The sequence below is a fragment of the Sinocyclocheilus rhinocerous genome, unplaced genomic scaffold (assembly GCF_001515625.1).
Source record: "Sinocyclocheilus rhinocerous isolate Xijiao unplaced genomic scaffold, SAMN03320098_v1.1 scaffold664, whole genome shotgun sequence".
Lineage (NCBI taxonomy): Eukaryota > Metazoa > Chordata > Actinopteri > Cypriniformes > Cyprinidae > Sinocyclocheilus > Sinocyclocheilus rhinocerous.
Window position 1 is genome coordinate 508130 of NW_015658767.1, and position 24301 is coordinate 532430.

At 39.9% G+C, this 24301-nt stretch overlaps 1 protein-coding gene across 2 annotated transcripts in view; it reads right to left on the reverse strand.

Moving 5' to 3' along the window:
• Window positions 1-10753: 10753 nt before the first annotated feature.
• cpeb2 (cytoplasmic polyadenylation element binding protein 2) overlaps window positions 10754-24301 on the reverse strand; it is a 36576-nt gene continuing 23028 nt past the window's right edge. The window contains exons 4-10 of one of the 2 annotated variants that reach the window (XM_016531520.1): window positions 20174-20197; window positions 19435-19599; window positions 18438-18527; window positions 17988-18106; window positions 16083-16197; window positions 15543-15724; window positions 10754-11603 (exon numbers count right to left, since the gene is read on the reverse strand). In XM_016531520.1, coding sequence (XP_016387006.1) covers window positions 11376-11603; window positions 15543-15724; window positions 16083-16197; window positions 17988-18106; window positions 18438-18527; window positions 19435-19599; window positions 20174-20197 — 923 coding nt within the window. In that variant the 3' untranslated portion in view covers window positions 10754-11375. The remainder of the gene's footprint in view (window positions 11604-15542; window positions 15725-16082; window positions 16198-17987; window positions 18107-18437; window positions 18528-19434; window positions 19600-20173; window positions 20198-24301) is intronic. The other variant, XM_016531521.1, reaches the window with a different exon arrangement.

The window sequence follows — 24301 nt, forward strand, 5'->3', positions numbered from 1 at the left end:
AACGGAACGGATTGAACTAAGGGCTGTTTTGATTAACCAGTGTATCTAGATTCTATAGTGTATCTATATGTTTGGTTGACTGTATTTTATTCTGATAATGAACAGGCTGCAGCGTTTGCAATGCTGCAGGCCTATATGAAAGGTGCATTGCTCTCGTACTGCAGTTCGGAGAAGGCTAATCAGCACCGTCTACGTCTTTGCATAATATTAATAATAATAATAATAATAATAGCCTACAACGAAGGAATAACTGACAACGTGCCGTTGAATTACAGAAGAAGAAAAAAACAAGGTACCGTCACAAAGTTCTTGTTTGGCAAAAAATTAATATAAGCTATTCTGTGTCTTAAGACAAGTTAAGTTAGAACAAGTTCAATAAAACATCTTTATTATATTTCTACGGTAGAGGAGCATAGCCAAACCAAAAAGAAACAAAGAAAACACAATGTAACATTCATAAAACTGTACACAATGGAATGCGCACATGTGTTGCAGCCGACACTGACTCAGAAAACAGTTTAGTAATAAGTAGCCTAAATAAAATATGTTCTAGCTATTTATGCGATCCGCTTGAGCGCGGAATAGGCTATAGCCTATAAACCGCTCGTTCAGTATAGTTTAGTTTAAGTTCATTTAATAGTTTAGTTAAATATAAACGTGCGATTACTAATGGCTTAAATGAGCGACTATAATAGCCCTTTTAATAATAATAATAATCATATTAATAATACAAGGAAGGAATAACTGACAACGTGCCGTTGAATTACAAAAAGAAAGAAAAAACAAGGTACCGTCACGAAGTTCTTGTTTGGCCAAATTAATATAAGCTATTCTGTGTCTTAAGACAAGTTAAGTTAGAACAAGTTCAATAAAACATCTTTATTATATTTCTACGGGCAGAGGAGAATAGCCAAACCAAAAAGAAACAAAGAAAACACAATGTAACATTCATGAAACCGTACTCAATGGAATGCGCACATGTGACTGGGGCTAGTGCCATTTAGTGGTCGCTGATTTTCTGTTGCTCAGCTGCGCGTGGATCGCGAGCTGTGTGTGTGGATTGGGCAAGGTTAAAAGGGCGGAACGAAAGTCTCAAAATTCAAATGAATCAAATAGAATCTACTCAGAAGAGACATGAATGAATGCACGCGTGTCGCCTGATCCACAAATGCACTTTGATACTTTAATACAAACTATAACATTTGTATTCACAAATATGTCTTTATTTGAACAAAATGCTGCACATTAATGTAATTCTTAACTTTGCAGACACCGGTTGAAAAGCATTTGTTTCAGTGTAGTGACGCACATTTGCACTGAAACAAATGCACAAATTATGATACTTTAATACAAACTATAACATTTGTATTCACAAATATGTCTCTATTCGAACAAAAGGCTGCACATTAATGTCATTCTTAACTCTGCAGACACCGGTTATTGCACTGGGCCTTGTTCGTTGGTAGTTGTGTGTGTGGGGGACGGGAAATGCTGTAAACTGCGAAAATTAATTCTCAAAATCCAAATGAACCGAACAAGATCGACTCGAACTAGACGTCAATTAATGCACGCGTGTCACCTGATCCACATATGCACAGATTCCTTTTTGCATGAGCAATTTATAATATATTAATGCAGAACAGAACATTTTTATTCGCAAACATGTCTGTATTTGTACAAATCGCTGCACAATCATTTAATCCCGAATTCCACAGACTCAAATTGAAAGGCATTTGTTTGTGGTTAGTAAGATACATGTATAAAATTTATGCAGTACATGGATAATTGTGCGTGCATCTATTAATCATTTTGAGTCTAAAATCATCCCATAATATATACCATAAGACAAATACAATAGATACAAATTAAATAAAATACACTCATTTTTCTAATACAGTAGGTTTAACATGTATACTTTATTTAACATATTTTGTTGTTTGATTAACATTATTGAGACAGGCAGGTATTTAATTAGGCTGCTGTCCCTTTAAGACTGAATTAATGTAATATACTGACACATATTCAGTTTTCACCCACCTGTTTACGTTCACTTAAGCCATAACCGACTGTATTTACGTGAGATACTCCACACGATGGACATTTTGACAGCTGTGTGTGTGTATTTGAAGTGAAGGTGCGCGCGGCTGAGAGAGCGCTTCTGTTGTGTCATTCAGCGTGATTCCGCCTGTCCCAACTTCACTTACTGCAAGTTAATCGATAACAAATTGTAATTGGATGGTAATTTTGTTCTACGACAAGCTTAGTTACCTTTGATTAGTCTGTTCTCGCGTGACAGAACACTTCTACTACTTGCTCTGATCACTCAGTCGTAAAGAAATTTTGAAATACGGGACAAAACATGATTTTTTCAAAATAAGTCGGCACACTAAAAATAGAGCTGAAATACGGGACTGTCCCGGGAAAACGGGACGTCTGGTCACACTATTGATGAAGAGTTGGTGGATCCTGCCATGCAGCCTGGCCCCCCACAGGATGCTTTCTCCAGCCCGTCTGCTGCTGGTGGTTCAAGCGGTGGGTCTGTACATTCATCTAGTGCAGGCCAGTCTTCTCCTGATGACATTCTCTCAATTCTGCAGATGGCATGCTGGCAGATGGCATGCAATGGCTCATTTAGGTCTTGATAGATCTGTTCAGCCTGCTTAATCTAATGTGTTCTTCAGGCAAAATGCTGATAATACGTTTACCATGCCACCATGCAAGGACTTTGTTACTGAATTCTCCAGTGCATTAACAAGCTCCAATGCGCCTAGGAGGAGGTCAAAGTTAGCCCGCACTCTTGCCTCAATGGCTGAGGCTGATTCTATTGGGGTGGGTCGGGCACCTGAAATTGAACAGCTGATAGCAGCATTGGTGGTATCACCAGATGAAGCGCTTAGAGGCAACGTACGCTGCCCAAGTGCGCAATGTGGCTGTACTGACACATTACTGTGTTACGTCCTATGAGAAAAAAGCATACTAGTCCGTAGCCTACATAACCCGAGCGGAGAATACTATTTGCCAACTACTGCTTGCCTGTAACGCCACATTGGAGTCAGCGAATGTTGACCCCTCTGTACCTCAGTTCTTACAGACTGCCCTGTTGACTATAGGTCATGTGATGACCTCTAGACTGGACAATTGTAATGCACTGCTAGGTTGTTGTCCTGCATCTTCAATAAACAATGCAGCGGCTAGAGAATATGATCATATTACCCCAATTTTAAAATTTTTATTCTTCACTGGCTACCTATTAAGTTCTGTATCAGTTACAAAATATTATTACTTACCTATAAGGCCCTTAATGGGTTAGCTCCTGCGTACCTAACTAGTCTTCTACCATGCTACAATCCATCACGCTCCCTAAGGTCGCAAAACTTTGGAATTTTGGTAGTAACTAGGATAGGAAAGTCCACTAAAGGAGGTAGAGCTTTTTCACATTTGGCTCCCGAACTCTGGAATAGCCTTCCTTATAACGTTCGGCTTCAGACACACTCTCTCTGTTTAAATCTAGATTAAAGACACATCTCTTTGGCCAAGCATTCAAATAATGCATCTCATAATCTTGTACTGCAGTTATATCTGATCAAATGCACATTATTATTCTTTAGCTTGGGTTAAACAAATCAATTTTGCTTGGTTGGAACAGCAGCTACGCTAATTATGTCCCTATTTGTTTCTCTGTTTTTGCCACGGGATTGACATCCCGTGGTAAACTAGGATTTACACAAGCTTCAGTCCGGATCCAGAACACCTGAGAAGAGATGATGCCAACCCCTCAGAGGACCTCAGATGATGCCAACCCTCAAACAACATACGTGAAAAGCGCTATACAAATAAACTTGAATTTAATTGAATTTAATTGAATGCGTGAACTTGGGACACTGTCGGCGACCCTTCTAACAGCACGGCACCAGGTATGGCTTGCTCAGGCAAGGTTGCCTGAAGATTGTAAGAAGACATCGAGGGAACTGCTAATTGTACCGGGACATCTCTTTGGCCCCAACATTTCTGAACTATTAGAAAAGAGAATGAAGTTATCAGAGGCCACACGACAGTTAACTCAGGTCCCACGGGCTCCTTCTTTTAGGATGCCATTGACACCGGCACACCCACGCTACTCAAACTCAGAGCAGCGGTTGCGTCACCACAGCGGTCTGCAACTTCAAACGCCACAGCGACATAGAGTAGCTGAAGAGACTCAGTCACACCGCCCTTTTCCCCACCACCATCAAGGAGGGCCACGTCAGCGCCCCCCCACAGGTCCAAAGGGAAGAACCCTGAAACCCTGAAGTTCCTGGGTTGGCAGTCAGCCGTTTCACTTCACAACACCTACATTACTGGGAAAATTCAACATCCGACCCCTGGGTTCTGACGACTCTGAACAAGGCATACAGTCTGAAGTTCTCCAAGGTTTTCAGGAATTCTTCCGACAGTCATCAGATATTCAACCAGTTTAATGGCCCTTTCCATGGAAATTTGTTCACTGTTGTTGAAAGGAGCCATAGAGAAAGTCCCCCTTCTCAGACAGAGAGACGTTTTTACTCAACTTACTTCCTCGATGGCGGTTTTCGTCCAGTTTTGGATCTGCGATGCCTCAATTTGTTCCTAAAGTGTCTTCCCTTTCGGATGTTGCACACAGTCAACGTTCTTCGATCTGTGATGAAAGGAGACTGGCTTGTGAGTGTAGACTTGAGGGATGCTTACTTCCATGTTCCCATTGCTTTCTACCACAGGAAGCATCTCTGGCTCCTCGTGTTTTTACGAGATGCATGAGTGCGGCCCTGTCTCCTCTTTGTTCCAAGGGCATGATGATTCTGCCTTATTTAGACGATTGGCTTCTCTCCGCCCCAACAAGAGTGCATGCTCTATGCGACACCAAGATTGTTCTGGAGCACATACAGAAGTTGGGCCATACTGTGAACGACACAAAAAGTCATTTGGTTCCAGAGCAGACCATAACCTTCATAGAAATAACGCTCAATTCTGTCACAATATCTGCTACACTGTCTCACACTCGGAGAGACAGTGTTTTTCAGCAAGGATAACTTATTGTGTCCTTCTACAACTAATGGGGATGTTGGCTGCTGCCACATCTGTGATTCCCTTAGGGTTGCTACATCTCAGGCCCCTTCAGAGGTGGAGCAACAGCCTAGGGCTAAACTCAACGAGACATCGTTATCACATGATTGTTGTCTCTCCTGCTTGTGTCCGAGCACTGAAACCCTGGAAACGGGTAACATTTCTGAGGGCTGGAGTGCCACTAAGGGTGGTGCCTTCTCGTCGAGAAGTTATCACAAACGATGCTTCGCTAACAGGATGGGGGGCAACATGGAACCAGAGGGGGATTGGTGGTCACTGGTCAGCAAAGGAGGCCTTAGAACATATCAACATTCTAGAACTGAAGGCAGTGTATCAAGCACTACGACACTTCCTACCAGATATGTTAGGCCGCGATGTGCTTGTCCGGTCCGACAACACGTCGACAGTCTTTCATTTGAATCACCAGGGCGGCACCAGGTCTCTTGCATCTTTACAGCTAACCCGCAAGATCCTCAGATGTTCTCAGGGCCGACTGGCTTCATTAAAGGCAGTGTATCTCCCAGGATCGGACAATCAAGTGGCAGATGCTCTGTCCATAGATCTACTGCTTCCGGGCGAATGGAGGCTTCACCCGGATGTGGTGCAGCTGATTTGGCAACAGTTCGACAAGGCAGAGGTCTATCTATTTGCCTCGTAGCTAACCATGCATTGCCGTTGGTGGTTTGCGAGGACCGAGACATCCAGCCCATTGGGACAGGATGCATTAGCTCACGAGTGGCCGAACTGCCTATTGTACGCGTTCCCTCCTTTTCCACTTCTATGGGAGACCCTACATCGAATATTCCTGTCCAAACACAGGGTGCTTTTAGTGGCACCTCATTGGCCAGCCAGACCATGATTTCCTCTTCTTCTGAGTCTGTTACAGGGCGAACCGTGGCAGCTTCTCATCAAACGGGACCTGCTTTCTCAGCTGAACGGCCGTGTTTGGCACCCAGATCCAGCTCATCTTCAGCTTTGGGTTTGGCCAGAGCCATAGAAAGAGAGAGTTGCGTCAACGGAAGTCCAAAACGCTCGATCGTCACGTGATTCACGTAGACCTCAAATAGTTCCAGGAAGTTCATAGCGGGCAATTTTGGCCAGTGGGTCCACTTCTCAGTTAACTGATTGTGAGCCAGCAGTACTGAACACTATCGGTCTTTGTCAGGTGACGTCACACTCACGAGAATCGAAGTGGCATCTAAAGCCTGTTCGTTCTACTCCCTTTCCTTTTTGGGACTTGCCACTTGTTCTAGAGTTTCTTTGCACACAGCAATTTGAACCATTGGATGTTGTGGATATTAAGTGGTTGTCCTTAAAGGTATCTTTCCTGTTAGCCATTGCTTCTGCTTCATGCCCTGCCAGTGAGTGTACCATGCTTACGCTGGTTACCAGAGGATTCTTCGGCCTAATCCATCTTTCCTCCCTAAGGTCTTGTCGCCACAATTTGTGAATCAGTCTATTCATTTGACTGCTTTTCAACCTCCTCTTTCACCTTCTGATGCAGGGTGGGGGAGGTCTCATCTTCTCTGTCCTGTAAGAGCTTTGAGGTGCCATGTTAAGTCTACTGCTCCTTTTAGGCAGACAGATCAGTTATTTGTCTGTTATGGTGAGGTACGCAAGGGTGCCCCCTTGTCTAAGCAAAGATCATCACGTTGGATTGTTGAGGTGATAAAGTTAGCATATAGTAATTCTAACCAGCCTTTACCAGTGGGTGTTACTTGTCACTCTACTAGGGCTGTCTCTTCATCTTGGGCCGCCTTACGGGGAGTTTCCTTGGCGGAAATCTGTGCAGCTGCTACCTGGTCCTTTCCATGTACCTTTGCGTGGTTCTACAAGGTCAACGTGGCTGCTTCCCATGATGTGAGTTCTGCAGTCCTTCTGGACGATCCTTGATGTTTGCAGGTGGGTGGCATTCCTCATGACTGTGTTGGTATGTGTCATCCACTAGTGCTTAGGAATGAAACAGAATGCTAGTTACGTATGTAACTGTGGTTCTGTGAATTCTGGATGACCGCCAGAGTTCTTCGAGGCTGGGCATCGAGCTGCTGTGGCTTATATCCTCGCATCTCGGTCGACGTCATGACGTGACTTTGTTGTTATTTTTTCTCTACCTATCTAACTGACGCAGCGATTATCCACTAGTGCTTAGCACCGCCTCTGGCGGTCATCCGGAATTCACAGAACCACAGTTACATACGTAACTAGCGTTTCTGTTTCTGTTCTCCTTCAGGTTGAGCAACTTTACTTATAGGCGGGGCCAGGTACACTTACAGGCGACACGATTCATTCAGATTAACATTACAGTTTAGTAACAGTAATGGGCCTACGTGTGTCTTTAAGTATGTGGAAACTTGCAGGTAATTTTCTACTTAATTGTTGTATCTTACCAGGAGATGAATATCAATTGATAATACCTTTCCTATGGGTCTGCAATAAAGTTCTAGAATAAATTATAAATTATAAAACTATTGTTACCTTCCCTGTAGAAAATCGATAACAGAAGCTTTGAAAACATCTTGTTTATTATTGAATTTATTTTTGGATCATTTTAAATCAATATATTAATTAAATCTATAAATGACAATATAACAAAAACAACAAAACCCTCCTTGTAGGACACAAAAGTGCTTCTTCCTCCAGGGGGTGCCTGAAGGCTCATGCATTCGATTCCTCTGTTAAGCTGCGAATGAAAATCTCCATAAAACGATTTAAAAAGTGTTTTCTCCCTTCCATTACTCACGCAACTAATACAATTTCTCACTAAATGTAAAAAAACAACCAGGAAAACCAATTAACAGATACTTCATACAAAAGAATACGGCTGAGACGCACGGCTTGTGTCTGAACAGAATGGGTCTTTATTCAGGAAATGAAAGAAAAAGATTGTAATCAACACCCCATTTAAATACAAAACAAATCAAAATAAGGAACAACATGATATTCAGTTTGCATATCAAAGAGCCATTCAGTAATAATTACAGTCTGAACACTTCATAAACCACTTGTGTGAATCTATACACAAACTTGATTTAGAAACTAGAACATTAACAATATTACAAAGATTTTAGCTTTAAAAATAATTCAAATTGAAATAATATGTTAGCAGTTAGCATCATAAAATTATATATTCATATCTTTCCACATAAAAATACAAAATAATATTAATGACATATAATATGAAAAATTATCCCAAATATTTTGCTACTATTAGAGTAAAATAAAAAAACAAAACAAGAAACAAAAAAAACCAACCAACGAACAAAAAAGAAATAGAAATATGCATGAAAAAGTTTCTCCTTTTGTTAGCAAAACACTATCCAAAATAACTACAATCATTTACATCAGTACAAAGATATCTGGATTTAAAAATAGTTGCAATGAAAAAAAGGGGTTTCATCTTTTCTGACAGTAAAAAATGACACTGTGAATCAGAAATTTGCAAAATATGCAATGAAAAAAATAAATCTGCATTAAAAAGGTATACACTGCAATTCTCACTTTTTTGTACAAACATTAGAAACAGTATTGCACGTCACAACACAGATTCGAGGTTAGTAAGCCTTTCAAAATGTGTTATATTCAAGTTTCTGAGTATCAGTGAGGGGAGGGCTGATACCCCTCCATCTAACCAGGGAGAGTCTCAAGTGTTTTCCATGAACATAGTAGAACCCTCAATGCGTCCTTCCTTCAAATTAAATACACGACCAACTTAAATAGTAATCAAATTGATGTGTGCTAAGCAATAATACATACATAGATTCGTTTACACACACTCACTCACACACACAACTGCACGGATGATTCAAGAAATGGCCTTTTGCGTCTTCCAGTGTGACGCTGCGTGTGAACGTAACCATAAATACGTGGGCAAATCAAGTGAGAGAGGAAATAGAAAAATACAATTTAAATCAAATAGTTACCTGTCTACAAAAATAGTCAAATAAATATGATTTTTCAAAACGACGACGACAACGAAAACCCACACATACACGTACGAAGCCAACAGTGTTGAACACGGAAAATGGAGCATGCTACTTGTCACCGACAGAGAGAAAGACACCGATGACGATGAAGCGGCCATCTTGTTTAGCTCCCAGAAACACCATCGCTACTTACTCCGAGTACACGGCAGATTGCCGTCATCGCTTAAATAGAATCTGGGTCCAGCGTCTTACACAATCAAATAAGTTACTATGCAAAAAATAAAGATATTTAAATTATCCAATAGACTTAAAATAGGTCACAATTCTTCCACAACCAAATAGTATACAAAAAAGGTGATGTGATACAAAATTAAAGAGACTGTTTTGCGTTCGACTCCAAACGTCAAGAAAAGAGGGATTGGTTCTCTAAGAGGAGAAAAGAGAGGAAGAAATCGAAAAGGTAGTGCATCACGTGTCCTCGAGAGTCTGGAAACAGGCGACACGTTGACAAATAAATACACACATATACGCAATAAATAAACACACAATCTCAGCTCACTGTTGACACTTGAAAGGTTAAATCACATACACAAACTCGAGAGTGCAAAAAGAACGATAGACAGACAGAAAGAGCGGTACAGTACCGAACAACTGGTCGCAGCACCAGCGGCCATTGCTTCTGTTGAAATTGTCCATAAGACTGATCCGAGTGAAAACGCAAATGCTACAAAAATATTCACGACAGGGTTCCTTTCGTGACATCTCTCTCCTCTCTTTTCTCTAGGTCTGTTCTTACCGATAGATTTCGTCCGGAGATTAAACTACGAACCACGCGTGCCCAACACACACAGACAAAACGACCACGGGTACGATTCCTTCGGCGAATTCCTACGAACTACACATATCAAAGTCCGGCGCTCTATCGCAATACGAGGGGTGGCATTCAGGGGTGTTCAGGAAGGGCAGAGGTTAAATGTCAAGAGACGATCCTCTAGATCGTAGAACTGAAACCTCAATTCATAACTAGACTCACACGGCACGAAGACGAGACAAGAAAACCACAGGACAGCACACCGTCTCTTGACTAATTATCGAGTTACAAAATGGCAGAACTCACTACTCTAAAAACGTCACTTCTCTCGTAATAATTTCGTAAAGGAATCATCACAACAACGCATGCAAAGGTTTTACGAAGAATTTTACACAGTTTTTTTTTTCCTTTCGATATTAGTATTGATTATCTTATATATCTTAAGTATCTGACCTTTTTTCGCCTCATGCTACATAAATTCCTCTGTTTATCATTAATATGCATCATGTTTTGTTTGTGTTTTTTTCTATCTTATATGTGCTGGTAACCTTTACACTGCATGCAAATGATGTACAGCCACAAACATGCACGTAAGTTTTCACATTCTGTGTTTCCATGGCGACGATCGGCCATGTCGTGCGAGAGGGAACGGACTGCATTTCTGTGTATGACATCGCCAGTGACGTCACAATGGCATTACATAGAACACCGACACTATCTATTCGTTATATCCTATATAGCAGCAAAGCTTCTTCTATAGCTTGTGATTAAATTGCAAGAGTAGAGCAATAACAAGCCAGATTAATATTCTGAGGTATTGTCTTTTTTTTTGCCAGTGGAAAATGGAAAGTCTCAGTAATTCGTTATTGAATCATTCCTATTCCTGCTAAGAGCACATTGGAGCAAAACATCAAGGGGGGAAATATTATTGTTTTTTTTGTTTTTTTTGTATATTCCGCGGCGAACGTCTCGTTTTCAGGCCGCGCGTTTTGCTACCTTTGGTTCGAGATCCAGGGCAGGCATCAGAGATTACGTCATCAAGGGTTTTCCAGAGACAATTGCGCACTTTGCCCACTAGGGGGGGATTTAGCAGCAGACGGACACACGACGGACAGAACGAATGAACAGAACGGACAGGCTGCCCCCCCAAGCGAAAACATTCTCGTTTCTACTTTTTAAATCTCACATATAAAAATAATTTGAAAAAACTACAAAAAATCAATCTCTTTTTTTTTCTTAATCTCCTTTTTAAAAAACACGAACGTACCACAAAAACTCTGTTCCGAGCCTGAGATGTACAGGGAGGGAGGAGAAAGAAGTGGTTTGGTGAAATAAACTTGTTGTGAGTTTAAACTGAGGCTTGTAGTGTTTCTGGCTGCTACAAAAGATAAAGATATATTTATATATTTATAGTCATATATATTCTCTATATACTGTATACGGTTATGTACTCTATACTGACAGCTTGGGTTCAGGGGCCAAACTAAGCATCTTTTTCTTCCCGCAGCAGACGTGTTGTTTCTGCGTCGTCTTGCATGCTGCCGCTCCTGGAGTCCCCGTCTTCAGTTCCAGCGGAAGTGGACCTGCCGGGGGCGGTCGGCTCCCTCTTTGACCAACGGCTTGTGGAACTCGCGGCCGGCGCGGGAGTGGATGTTTGCCCAGCAGAACTCGCAGTAATACTGCAGGCAGGTGACGTTGGCGCAAAAGAACGGGGCAAACTTTCCACCACAACGTGCCCCCTGGCATTCGTCACACAGCTGGTCGTCTAGCACGTACGGCTTCACCTCCACCTGTGTCACATGAATAACAGAACACGGTAGTTTAATTTCAATTCTGGTAAAGTACAGGGGCTGATATAGCTACTTAAACAGTACCATGATCAGTGTCGGGCGTAATGCATTGCTAAGTAATTTAAATAATTTTCCCTTGAAAAAGTAAAGTAATGGATTACTCTTTTTTTTTTTTTTTTTATGTAACCTTCTCCATTTAAATAATTTGGTCAGTTCAAGAATAATTTATACAATTTTATATTATTTATTTTAATTTAAAAAAAAATCTGTTTTTTCAAATATCAGTATCAGATCAGTTTCATATTTATCCTTATATTGTTCAGCTGGTTGAGGTTGATATGGGATTTGAAAAGTAATAAGTAATGCAATGCGTTATAGAGAAAGTAATTTGTATATTAATCTAATTACACTGTTGAAGTCTTTTTTAGCGTAACTTCCCAACGCTTACCATGATATTGCTATTTTGTGCATATGAATTGGACTATAAAGTCATGGGTAAAATAATGACACATTTATAGCATTGGACTACTCAATATCATTATATTATTCAAAGGTTTTAATATTTTAAGAAAATACAGTATTACAATATCTAAAACAGAGTTTTGGTATAATTATTACATGTAGTTAGTTATACTCAACAATGCAATGCTAGAAGTGCACTTAATTGTACTGAATGCGCATTTGCAGTGTTATTCAAATCTTATATAAAACTACTTGGAGATAATATAATGTTATAAAAACTAAGTGCACATTTTTAACTATGTTTCTTAAAATGTGACGGATGAACTGAAAGAAATATCAGTTGCATTGTGGCATATGTTCTTTGTTACACTGCACATTTGCCGAATCTAGCAAGTGACTTGGGTATTGTATGTACACAGGAAAAAAAAATAAAAAATAGCATACTATACACAGCATGCATACTATACACTACTGATATACTAAGAGTAGTATGGTAGTGTGCTATTCTGGGGTGCGTTTCCCAAAAGCATCGTTAGCTAACTATGGTCGTTAATTACATTGAACTCTATTGGTAACGACGGAACTTGCAACCATAGTTGCTTTTGGGAAACACCCCTGGATGTTAATAGTCTCTAACAAACATGTAAGTTCAGGGCTCTAGACTGCGAAAATTTTTTGAGAATGTGCGAGTTATAGTTTGACGTGGTCGCATTTGTGCGAGTGCATGGTCTGCGCTGGTCCAAAGCGTTTGCTCCATACAGCGCGCGTTGCAGAGCTGTGGCATATTGTAGCAGGAGTCAGATTTCACTGATCACGTGAAGAGAGTGACAGAGGCACTTTGCCAATGCTTCAGGTGTAGAGCCTGGTTTATACTTGCCATGTCAGCACGAGCGCGAAGGTGCGCGCAGCACGAGGCAAAAATGACGCACATATTGAGGAAACGATGGCAGACGGAAGATTTGCTTTTCAAGCTAAACTAAAGTAAAAGACCGCTTCTTAAACCAGGGAAGGTGATCATGTTGGTATTCTTGTGTAAAAAACATGCAAGTCCTTTTACCGACAGCCAGTTTAGATTTACTTCTCTTTTTGTTTTCATTTTGAAAAGCTTGTTATCTTTGCTGTTTACCTCACGTTACACTATGGAGGCTTTCTTTTATTTATTTAAATTTTTTTTGATTCCTCAGTGTTTGCTAAACGTTCTGTAATTTATTAGTCGTTATTGTTGGGGTTCTGTCACTTCGGTCTAGTTTATTCATGGTTTTGTGACAGAGCCCTGACACTCCCGTCATGTCGTGTTTTTATGTGGATACTCGAAGCCACGCCTTGTTTCATGTTGGAGCGTGGTGTTCGGATCCCGGCACTCATGTCCTGTTCAAGTTTCGGTTTCGTGTCGGGGTTCGGACACTCACGCACCATGTTCTGTCTTGTTGTGTGAGCGTGCGCTCTCCTGTCCATATGAATTGTGTTTCACGAGTTCACACTTACATATAATAAACAGAGTAAAGGTTATGCGTATTTGGCATGCTGTCCGAGGGGAGGGCTCCGAGCTCAGAATTTTAGCCCGAACCCAGAGTACCCCTCTACAGGTTAGTACAGAAATAGTTGTAAATGCGGAGAAGAGGTGGCGGAGAGATTCTGGAAAAACTGTCAAGAAACAGAGGTAGGTCTGCTGTGTATATTGTCATGATCTGACTCCTGTTCCCCTGTCTTGTGTTTGGACTTTTGTGTTACTTCCTGTCTAGAGTGCCTTTTGTAGTCATTTTGTAGTTATTTTGTTTCATTGGTCCTTTTGATTACTTTCCCAGGTGTGTCTTGTTACCTTGTCATCTTGTTAGTGTCTCTGTGTATAATAGTTCTGTGTTTTAGTCAGTCTGAGTCAGTCGTTGTCTTTGCGAAGTTGTGGCATGTTGTTTCTGTTTCCTGGTTCTCTCTGTGTTTGGTTCTATGTTTCTGGATTTGGATTACCTTTTGTTTTATTAAATGTTCCACTGATTGCATTTGGATCCTACCTTGACTCTTCCTTGCATTGACAGGTTACAGAACGACTGACCAATATGGATCCAGCAGCAGTGAAGTTAATGTGTCTTCGTCAAGGTGATCGGCCAATTGAGGAGTATGTCATGGACTTCATTGAGCTCGCTCATCAAACCAGAATGTCTGAGGTATCCCTTATGATCTTTTTTTGAGGGGGACTGTCTGAGTCACTTGGTTTAATCATGCCATTGCATGACCCAAGCTGGACCCTGGAATTTTATATTGACTTGGCATTGCAGCTGAGTGGCTCTGCTTTTACTGTGGGAGTTGTGGAGGAGCAGTGCAGCGCTCCCGCAGTAACCTCCACTCCAGAGCCTTGTCATAAGTTGGCCGCCAGCCCAGAGTCTCGCCAAGTCTCCGCTGATCTCCCTGAGTCAGGTCAAGTCTCAGCTGATCTTTCTGAGTCAAGTCAAGTTACAGCTGATCGTCCAGAGCCTCGTCGCATTTCTTTTGTAGTTCTTTTGTTTCACTGGTCCTCTTGATTACTTTCCCAGGTGTGTCTTGTTACCTTGTCATCTTGTTAGTGTCTCTGTGTATAATAGTTCTGTGTTTTAGTCAGTCTGAGTCAGTCGTTGTCTTTGCGAAGTTGTGGCATGTTGTTTCTGTTTCCTGGTTCTCTCTGTGTTTGGTTCTATGTTTCTGGATTTGGATTACCTTTTGTTTTATTAAATGTTTCACTGATTGCATTTGGATCCTACCTTGACTCTTCCTTGCATTGACATGTTACATATATATATATATATATACACACCTCTTATCTTGTTAATTGGGTTGATTACTGATTGTACACCTCTCGTGTTAATTAGGTAAATTATCTGAACTTGCTCCTCCGGAACTTTGTTAATAAAACATAATTTTGTGTAGCATGCGGTTTGCATTCGGCCGCATGCTTGTACTGTTGTCTTGTGTTGCTGCACGCAGCTTGTGTTTTTCATTTATAATACAGCATGTGGTGTATGCCATGCCTTATTCATTTTTGTTAAACGTTATGTAAGCTAGTTTGTCATTGTAGCCTCCTGTTTTATTGTTGTTGTGCTTTTTAATTAAGAATAACAATGAATCAATCTTTTGCTTTAGTTTTGCAATTGTGTGTGTGTGTAAAACCGACAATTCTTTTCTTGTTAAATGTGACAATCAGAAATTCGAAAGTGAAAGCACCCGAAGCCCAACACTGACTTATAACATAGCAACAGAGGAACTCCCATTCACAAAATTCAAATCACAAATAATAGTACTGATGAATAAGAACGGGTTGAATGTTAACCACTTACGTTACCATAAAACTATGATAAAAGTTTATCAGCATGCATCGATTAATCCCATGTTGTAGCAAAAAAAAAAATTGCGAACAAATGTGTTTGTGCGACAAACTGAGAAAGTTAGTCGCAAAAGAGCGACCAGTGGGGACAATGAGTCTAGAGCCCTGAAGTGCTGTCTATTTACCCGTTTGTCGATGTCGCCATGCTGCAGCTGGACGAATCGGGCGCTGATAGCAGCGATGTAGCTCTGCTGATTGGAGAAGGCCACACGCCCCGCCCCCTTTGGGTACTTCAGCTCTGGATCAGTGTCAATGCCTGCATAACACACTCCACCATACAAGCGGTCCATGATCATCGCCAGCTCCACTGCAGAGAAACATACCATTAAAGTCTATTTAATAAAAATAAAAAAAACACATGGAGGACATAATTTGAAATTGTCACATCGGTTAAAATGAAATTAATACATTTAAAAAATGTAAGATTATTGAATGGAAGAATATATTACTACACAGTCATTTTTTAAACTTTTTTTTAACACTAACTTTTAAATACTTTTTGAAATTATAAGTTATGAAATTAGTAGTTATGAAAACAGCAACATTTATTAATTTTTTAATTCATTTTAGATTATTTGTTGTGATAATTGGCATCTCTTCACATTGTGTACATCATATGCAGCAATTTATAACACATACAACAACTAGTCGTGTGTTTAGTGTACCAGCTCTGAGTGGACGTGGTACTCCTCCTACAAAGATGGTTTTGCGAGGGTCCAGTGGCTGAGATCCGTCCATCACAAAATCACTGTCACTCAGATTCCACGGACGAATCTGGACCTGAAAAAACACATACAGATCCCACATATAAAACACAGTGTACATGACAACATAAAAAAGAATTGCATGTATTTTCATTAAATGTGCACTTGTAGTGTACTTCCAATCTAAAATATAATATTAAAGAAAACATTTTCATGATTTTTAAAAAAATATTTTGTCATGCTTTAAAGGGCACCTATTATGCCCCTTTTTACAATATATAACATAAGTCTCAGGTGTCCCCAGAGTGTGTCTGTGAAGTTTCAGCTCAAAATACCCCACAGAACATTTACTATATCATTTTGAAAATGCCTGTTTTGAGTGGAAGCAGAAACACGCTGTTTTCTTGCATGTCTCTTTAAATGCAAATGAGCTGCTGCTCCCCGCCCCCTTTTCCAGAGAAGGGCTGTGCCTTTATAGCTTGTACCTCAGATCTCTGCTAAAAAAAAACATCTGGTTGGTTTTGATTATCACATCTATCACACTGAAAGCATGTGTTTTAAAGGGGACCTATTATGCAAAAATCACTTTTATAAGGAGTTTGAACAAAGTTGTGTGGCTGCAGTGTGTGAAAACAACCAGCCTGTAATGGTAAAAATCCACCCACTCATTTTTTTATAATCCCAATAAATCATAAACAGTCTCTCAGAACAAGCGATTCCAGATTTCTCCCTAGGTACACGCCACCATTGGGATAAATCCCCCCCCATTTGTGATGCTCTCTGCCCTATTAGCATAAACACAGCCCTAAGCGAGAAGTAGTGATGGGAAGTTCCGATCATTTTACCGCCTCTGACCTTTGAGTCTCGTTCAGCAAAATGAACAAATCTTTTTTCGAGTCATTTCGTTGAGCTACTAAGGACACTGTGGTTAAGTTGCATTTTCGAAGGAAATGTACCGAAAAAAATCGATAAAGTCATGCCAGTCATTTTACACTGGACTGCCTCACAAACGCTGGATTTTCATAAAGTCTGGTTCTGAAAGAGGGATCAACGCCAACGCTTCGTGCGCGAACGTCAGATCCAGACAAAGTAAGCGCTTCATATTTTGTTTTGAAATTGCCTGTCTGAAAGAGCTTCTTAGCACTCTGTAAGGCTAATGTTGCTAAAGCTACCATCGTCTCTGCCTGTTTTCACTGATGCTGCCCTCACGTGCTACCAGAATGATCGTAAATAGGAATGTGGTCGTTAAAAAATGCATATGAAAGCAATGTGAGTCGATCGCTTGAGAGTTTCTGACAGTTTCAGTGCGTGAGATTGTTGTGTGTTGCCGGTGTGCTGGCGGGAGCATAAGCTCTTGAAGCTCCGCTCTCTTCTGAAAGGGGGCGGAGCACCAGCTAATTTGCATTTAAAGGGACAAAGACAAAAACAGCGCGTATTGGCTCATACCCTAAAAGTGGCAACTTAAACAAGCTATAAAAAATGATCTGTGGGGTATTTTGAGCTAAAACGTCACGTACACACTCTGGGGACATCAGAGACTTATTTTACATCTTGTAAAAAGGGGCATAATAGGTCCCCTTTAAACCATATCAGTTTAAACTTCTGATATACGGTTTCCTGAGCGCACACATCCGAAGTGAACACACAGAAAGCAGCTGTCACACGGCATGTGAGTACCAAACTAAGTTCTCCTTCATGTCTTTTTGTGCTTAAACTGTCAAATACACGCAAGTTTATGTTAAAAACACATGAGTTACAAAAACAGAGCCTTTTAAAGGAGTACACTTATTTTGATGTGTTAACTAACATACACTTATGTATGTGTATGTGTACAGTATGTGTGTGTGTGTGTGTGTGTGTACTCACGGGCTTGTCTTTGATGGTGGGGCTGGACACACACAGGTAGAGTTTCCCGTCCTCCTCCAGACAGGCTTCGATCAGCGCCTGAACTGAGCTCTCCTCTTGGAACAGGAGGAAGGCATAACCTAGACAAAAACCCACAACAGTCAATCACTGTAGCCATGACAGCTCTGTGTAACATACGATTTCTGACTGAATGAATAAAAACTAATCACAAGAACCAGAGGCACTGGGAGATTCTTGCTAGTTCTAGAGAACATTCATTATTACACATTCAATCATTTTATTTAAAACATTTAAATTAGTACACTTCAAATGTACTAAATAATAAAAACAGAAAGAGAATTCTAATAGTTCTACTATGTGAAAAACAGTAATAGTGTCTAGTACAATGTATGTACATGCAGGTTTCTGTTGCTGTGTTTGCTATAAATGTGGTGATTTTTCTAGACGTACCTTTAGGGGGGAAGTAAGACTTGCTCTCTGCTTTGTGTGGCCAATCAACAACCAGATGACCAAAGCGCCGAAAACTGCTCGTGATTTCATCTGTGGGAAATATGAGATCGTGACAATCAGACAGAGACGACAGAGAGCAGCAGGAACTGCTGCAGATCCTTTTTTCATAAAGATACATAATGATTTTATTTATGAGGTTAAGAACTTTAAAGCTGGAAAATTCAGTGTGGCCCTGATCACTATGCAAACCCTGTTCAATATATCTGCAAGGTGACGTTCACTAAAAGAAATAATTTTCCTCAAATTCTCCTCCGAATGAAAGTAAATCAGCATCTCTTATCAGCAGCAGCCATTTTGTCTGCAGATCTGCACTCAGTGGAGGTTTTAGGTTTTATGTGTCTCAGTGCTGTTATCAGTAACCTGCCACCTTCATGCAGCTTATTCCTTTTATAAAATGGTTACTACATAGCTGGCAAGGTGTTATAAGATAAACATACAGTAACAAAAATATAATAATTTATTGATGAGAAATAATAATCCTTCCACCAAACAAAGTATTTCTTCAGTAATGTTTAGCAAAAAGACTACAAAATGACTATCAGTTTTATAATATAATATAATATAATAAAATATAATATGACTAACAAAAACAGAGGAGTTGTACAAACAAGATGCATTCCTGCTTTCAAAAACATCTAGATGGAGTGCAGTAATACAGTGTGTAATGTTAGAATGTATTATATATATATATATATATATATATATTATTCATTCAATTAATTGGACTGCCATAAGAGATTCTGCATTCCTTTCAAAAACATCTATGCGGAATGCTAAGAACTGGGAACGAATGAGGGGTCTTGAGATGAACGTTCTAAAACATTTTTTCCAAATTTGACATCATTTTAAATATCACATAGACATAGGTATGTCACATATCATTCAAAAATCATCCTTAAATACATGCATTACAGTTCAAAAGCTCTGTCAAACGAACCTTCATCGATGTCAGGGGGCAGTCCACCCACAAACACTTTGCGGGAGAACCTCTCGATGCGCTCCCCGTTCTGATGGGGGTAACAGTGAGGAGACCCCAGGACCCCCTGGTTGCCATGGCCATCGTCTAGAAGGCCATCATCAATGGGGAAGAGGGAGGAACGTCCTGTTAAAAAGTAAATGACAGGTGAGGACACTTGTTTTCGCCTGGTATTGACATCCATCTTTGGTGATCTGATCAGCATTACACATCTCAAATGCAACTCTGGTGACCACTATAGAGGAAAGTCTCAAAACAAGGGCCCTTATTTTAGTGCAATGAATATATATTACATTAACAAGTGGTTATTCATGTCTAGGGTGCAGTAGGACATTTGACATAGCACATTTGTTTCTAACTACCTCTGAATGTGGTTTGAGTGATTGGACCAATCTGAACCCTGTTCACTCTTGTATTTAACTCTGTCCGATTGTGATCAGACCACCTGAGATAGATCATACCAATGTAATTCATTTATGTGTGTCAATGCGTGTATGAATCATGGCTTGTGTCAGTGAACTGGGGCTCTCAGTCAGTATAAGCCTCAAAAACACAAGTAAGCCTCCATTATATTGATAAACTCATCAAATTGTTGCTGGCGGTCAATGTAGTGTTCACAAAGAGCATCGTACACACATATACACCATACACAGAATACTGCCATGCTAACACAGATAGCGTAACAAACAGTGGATTTTACCTCGTCGTCTCCCATAGCTCCTGGCTGCATGTGAACAAAAACAATACAAGACACTATGAAACAACTGACTGAAAGCTTAACTTCATGTTTGTGTAAATACAGGCAAATGTTTATTGATGAAATATTCACTACAGCTGGTCATCATGGTCTGGATGCTGGTGTTCCCTAAGGCAACAGATATACTTGACAGTAGCATGCAGATGGTGATATGACCAATATATATGATATAATTATTTCTTGCTGAAAATAAGGTTGTTACAATGCCCAAATTTTAGATACCAGTAAAACTGATATCAATTTTGATAGGCTAATTGGATTTGATTAACTATAAGGACACAGACAGCAGCAGGTTTGTTAGGCTGCTGTCACTTTAAGACCTAATGCACGGATCCAATGTACTAACACACATTCAATTGTCTCCCAACTGTTTACAATCAAGACTGAAAAAAATCTGTGTTTGCATGAATACTTGCCAAAACAAGCATTCAGTTTTTTTCTTTTTTTTTTTTTCTTGGTGTAGCCTATTTCACCATTTAGGTGCAACCTGATTTTACTACAAATACCTACATATAATGTGATTTGTTGGAAAACGTACATCACAATTTGTGATAAAAAAGCATGAACCTGCAGCCCTAACCCTCAGTGTGGTGTGGGCAGGTTGTATGAAATGTACAAATAAAACCTAATAATATTAAGTTTTATTTGTACATTTCATATATGTATGTTATATTATAACACAAATTTGGAACCAAATTACCAAAACGCAAGGTTATGAATTGTCAATTGTCAATTGTCTGCTAAATGAATAAATGTAAATGGCATGAGACTGTGCTGGAAAGCTGCAGTAGACTGCATTTTATGACTTTCTCATTAACTGTGTACAAACTGGCTGGAAAAGGTTGAAAATTGTGCACCTTTTTTCATTTAAACAATTGATATACTACCCACCCCTAGACAGACCAGCATCAAAACCATCATAAACCGGTCTTTTCAGACTGATAGGTCAGTAAGAAGAACTTTTGTTTTCCAATAATGCATGAATAAACAAGATTTAAAGTTATTCCAAAAAGCACAATATTCCAGAAAACCTCTTCACACATCACTCCAAATAATCACATGACGCACAGCACACGTTCCCCTGGATCAACTAACTAACATTAGTGAAAGCTCTTCAAAATCATGTGATCTATACTAACACATGTCCTTCTCGCTCATGTGATCCAAACAAGCTCCACAACCAGTTCAACAGCACACAAGATGTCAGAGATGTGTATGCCCATGATCAGGCCTGCATTTCTCAAATGCATTGTAAGCCTAAGTAGACTGCAGAGCCATTATCACCAAAGATCTCTAAGGCTGCATTTACACTGGCACAAAAAATCAGATCTTTCGCTCACATCTGACACAGATCGTAATTTGTTGCACACGTGTAAACACAAAAACCCGCACGAGATCCGATTTTTTTGCATCCCGATCTGAGCCACTTCCAAAGTGGATTTTAATCGGATCGGATACCAGCCGTGTCTAAAGTGAATGTAAACAGACGTGCCAAAAAATCGGATATGGTCAAAAGATCGGATCTGTGCATTAAGACTTGCAGTGTAAACGCAGCCCAATATCAACTTAGCTCACAATGCTTTCGCCAGGACAGGTTGGTCCCAATCCCATTGCCCCTCTTTTGTCCCTACTTTTTTTGTCTACATTTAATTTTCCTTTTCTATAAAGGCAGATAATAAAATAAAAGTATAAAATCACAAAAAGATGAAAGGATATGCATGTGGTGGCTTCCTGCCACAATGTTTAGGTGTTCAGGGTGCTTGAAGACCCAGGTATACTCTGTGTTCCATTTGGTTGAGTTCACTCCTGGAGTCCTGCTCCTGGAGGGTCAACATCCTACAGAGTTTAGCTCCAGCTTGTCCCATACCTCACCTGCCTGGATGCTCCTAGTAACTCTTAAAGGGTTAGTTAACCCAAAAATGAAAATTAGCCCATAAATCAATCACCCTCAAGTCATCCTAGGTGTATATGACTTTCTTCTTTCAGACGAATCCAGTCGGAGTTATATTAAAAATAGTCTTTGATCTTTCAAGCTCTATCGTTGTACTCAGCGGGTGTTGCATTCCTTCGGTTCAAATGACGTGAAAAAAAAAGCACCCTTCCACAAAAAAAAGTGTCTCACACGGCTCCGGGGGGTGAACAAAGGCCTTCTGTAGCGAATCGATGCGTTTTTGTAAGAAAAATATCCATGGGGTGAACAAAGGCCTCCTGTAGGTGTTGTAAGTGTTTTTGTCAGTGTGTTGCTAGGGAGTCTTCAGATATCAGTATCAGTTGACCACTAGTAGCAACCACCAATAACCACCCAAGACACCCTAGACACACACTACCGATATTTTCAATCAACAATGGCGATAATTGAAAATATCAGTACCAATAATTGACACTATCGGTACCGATATTTTTAATTAGCGCCATTTTTAAGTCTCTCTGTTTGGCCAGTAAGTCTCGGATGCAGGATTTTTATTTTGCAAGCACTGAGAACCCAGTGCTTAAGCACAAACTTACAGAATTTTCTTAACATGTACACTGGGATTTGTGTACAGTGCCAGTGATGTACATTTTGTCATCGTCACAGTATGTGCTTACTATACAAATGTAGCCCGATTTTTCCAACTGCATATACTCTGTACACTCAGCTTGTACATGCAACAATTTTTTTGTTGCACTAATTAGTTGTTCCACAATGTGGTGACACTGGCCCAGCTTTTTGCTTCACAGTTGAAATTAAAGGAAACTGAAGAATCTTAAGATTAAATCAGAGGTCTTCAACCCTGCTCATGGAGACCCAATGTCTGGCACATTATATTTCCAACCTGCTTCAACACAACTGCCTGTGATTTTTCAAGTGGTCCTCAAGACATTGATTAGCTGGTTCAGGTGTGTTTGATAAGGGTTGGAGCAAAACTCTGCGGGACACAGGTGCTGCATCCAAATATGCCTACTTCGTAGTACTATACTACTAGAGTAGGTGAAAAACTGTATGTGAAAAGAGTAGTAAGTCCGAATTCATAGTATTAAAATAAAGTAGGTGAAAAGTACCCGGATGCTACTTCTGCCGAGATTCTGGAGTGCACATTCACTATCCCATGAAGCCATGGGAGAGGATCTGTGAATGGCAGTGAATCGATGCAACTGATGGTAGCAGATCACATGACAGTAACAACATGGCAGATGTAGTACATCCAAATTCATCCATACTACCCATATTCATGCTCCACAGAACATACTTATTTAACAGTCGTGAAGTAAGTTTCAACTAGGGATGTACATTTTAACCGGTTAACCGACCATACGAATTTTAACCGATTAGTACAATCAGTTAAACGGTTTAAAAAGTAATTTTTTTTTTTTTTTCAGTAATTTATCAAAATGTTTAAAAAGGTTTGCTGCATGGTTAAAATATGCTACGCGTATAATTTTTTATTGTTTTTTAGAGAGAGAAAAAAAACATTAGTCGCGCATAAGTTGAGTTTAATTATTTCATTCAGAAATAGGCCTAATGTCGACGCGAAATGTTTACAAACATTATAATAAACACTGTAAACATAGCTAGGCTATTTTAGGTCCCCTCACTCCACAACAAATCCTTTCAATTAACAGTATTTAGAAAAGAACAATAATTAAAAATATAAGAAGCTATAGCAATATAAACGACAAGCCAAAACGAATTCATTTAGGCTAAAACTAAACTGAAACCAACGTTGGGTCTCTCATTCTACACAAAATCAAATGTTTCCATATTCGCAATATGTATTTGAATGACAAAATATTATTTATTATGTAGCCTACTACTTCACTCGCGTTCCAATATCCACGTAAAACAAAATATTTTTCATAACATCACAGCCATATGTTTGACTGACTGTATTTTATTATGATAATGAACAGGCTGCATTGTCAAGGTAGCAAAACGTAACTGTGTGCGAGCATGCTGCGCCGGCGCAATCACTTGAATTTTTTCCTTCTAACAGTGGAAGAAACTACTCCTTTTAGTCCTAAAGATAATCGGAATTGTAAAAGGTTTGCCTTTATTTGTGTACATTCACAATAAAAACAAATCTTTGTGCTTTT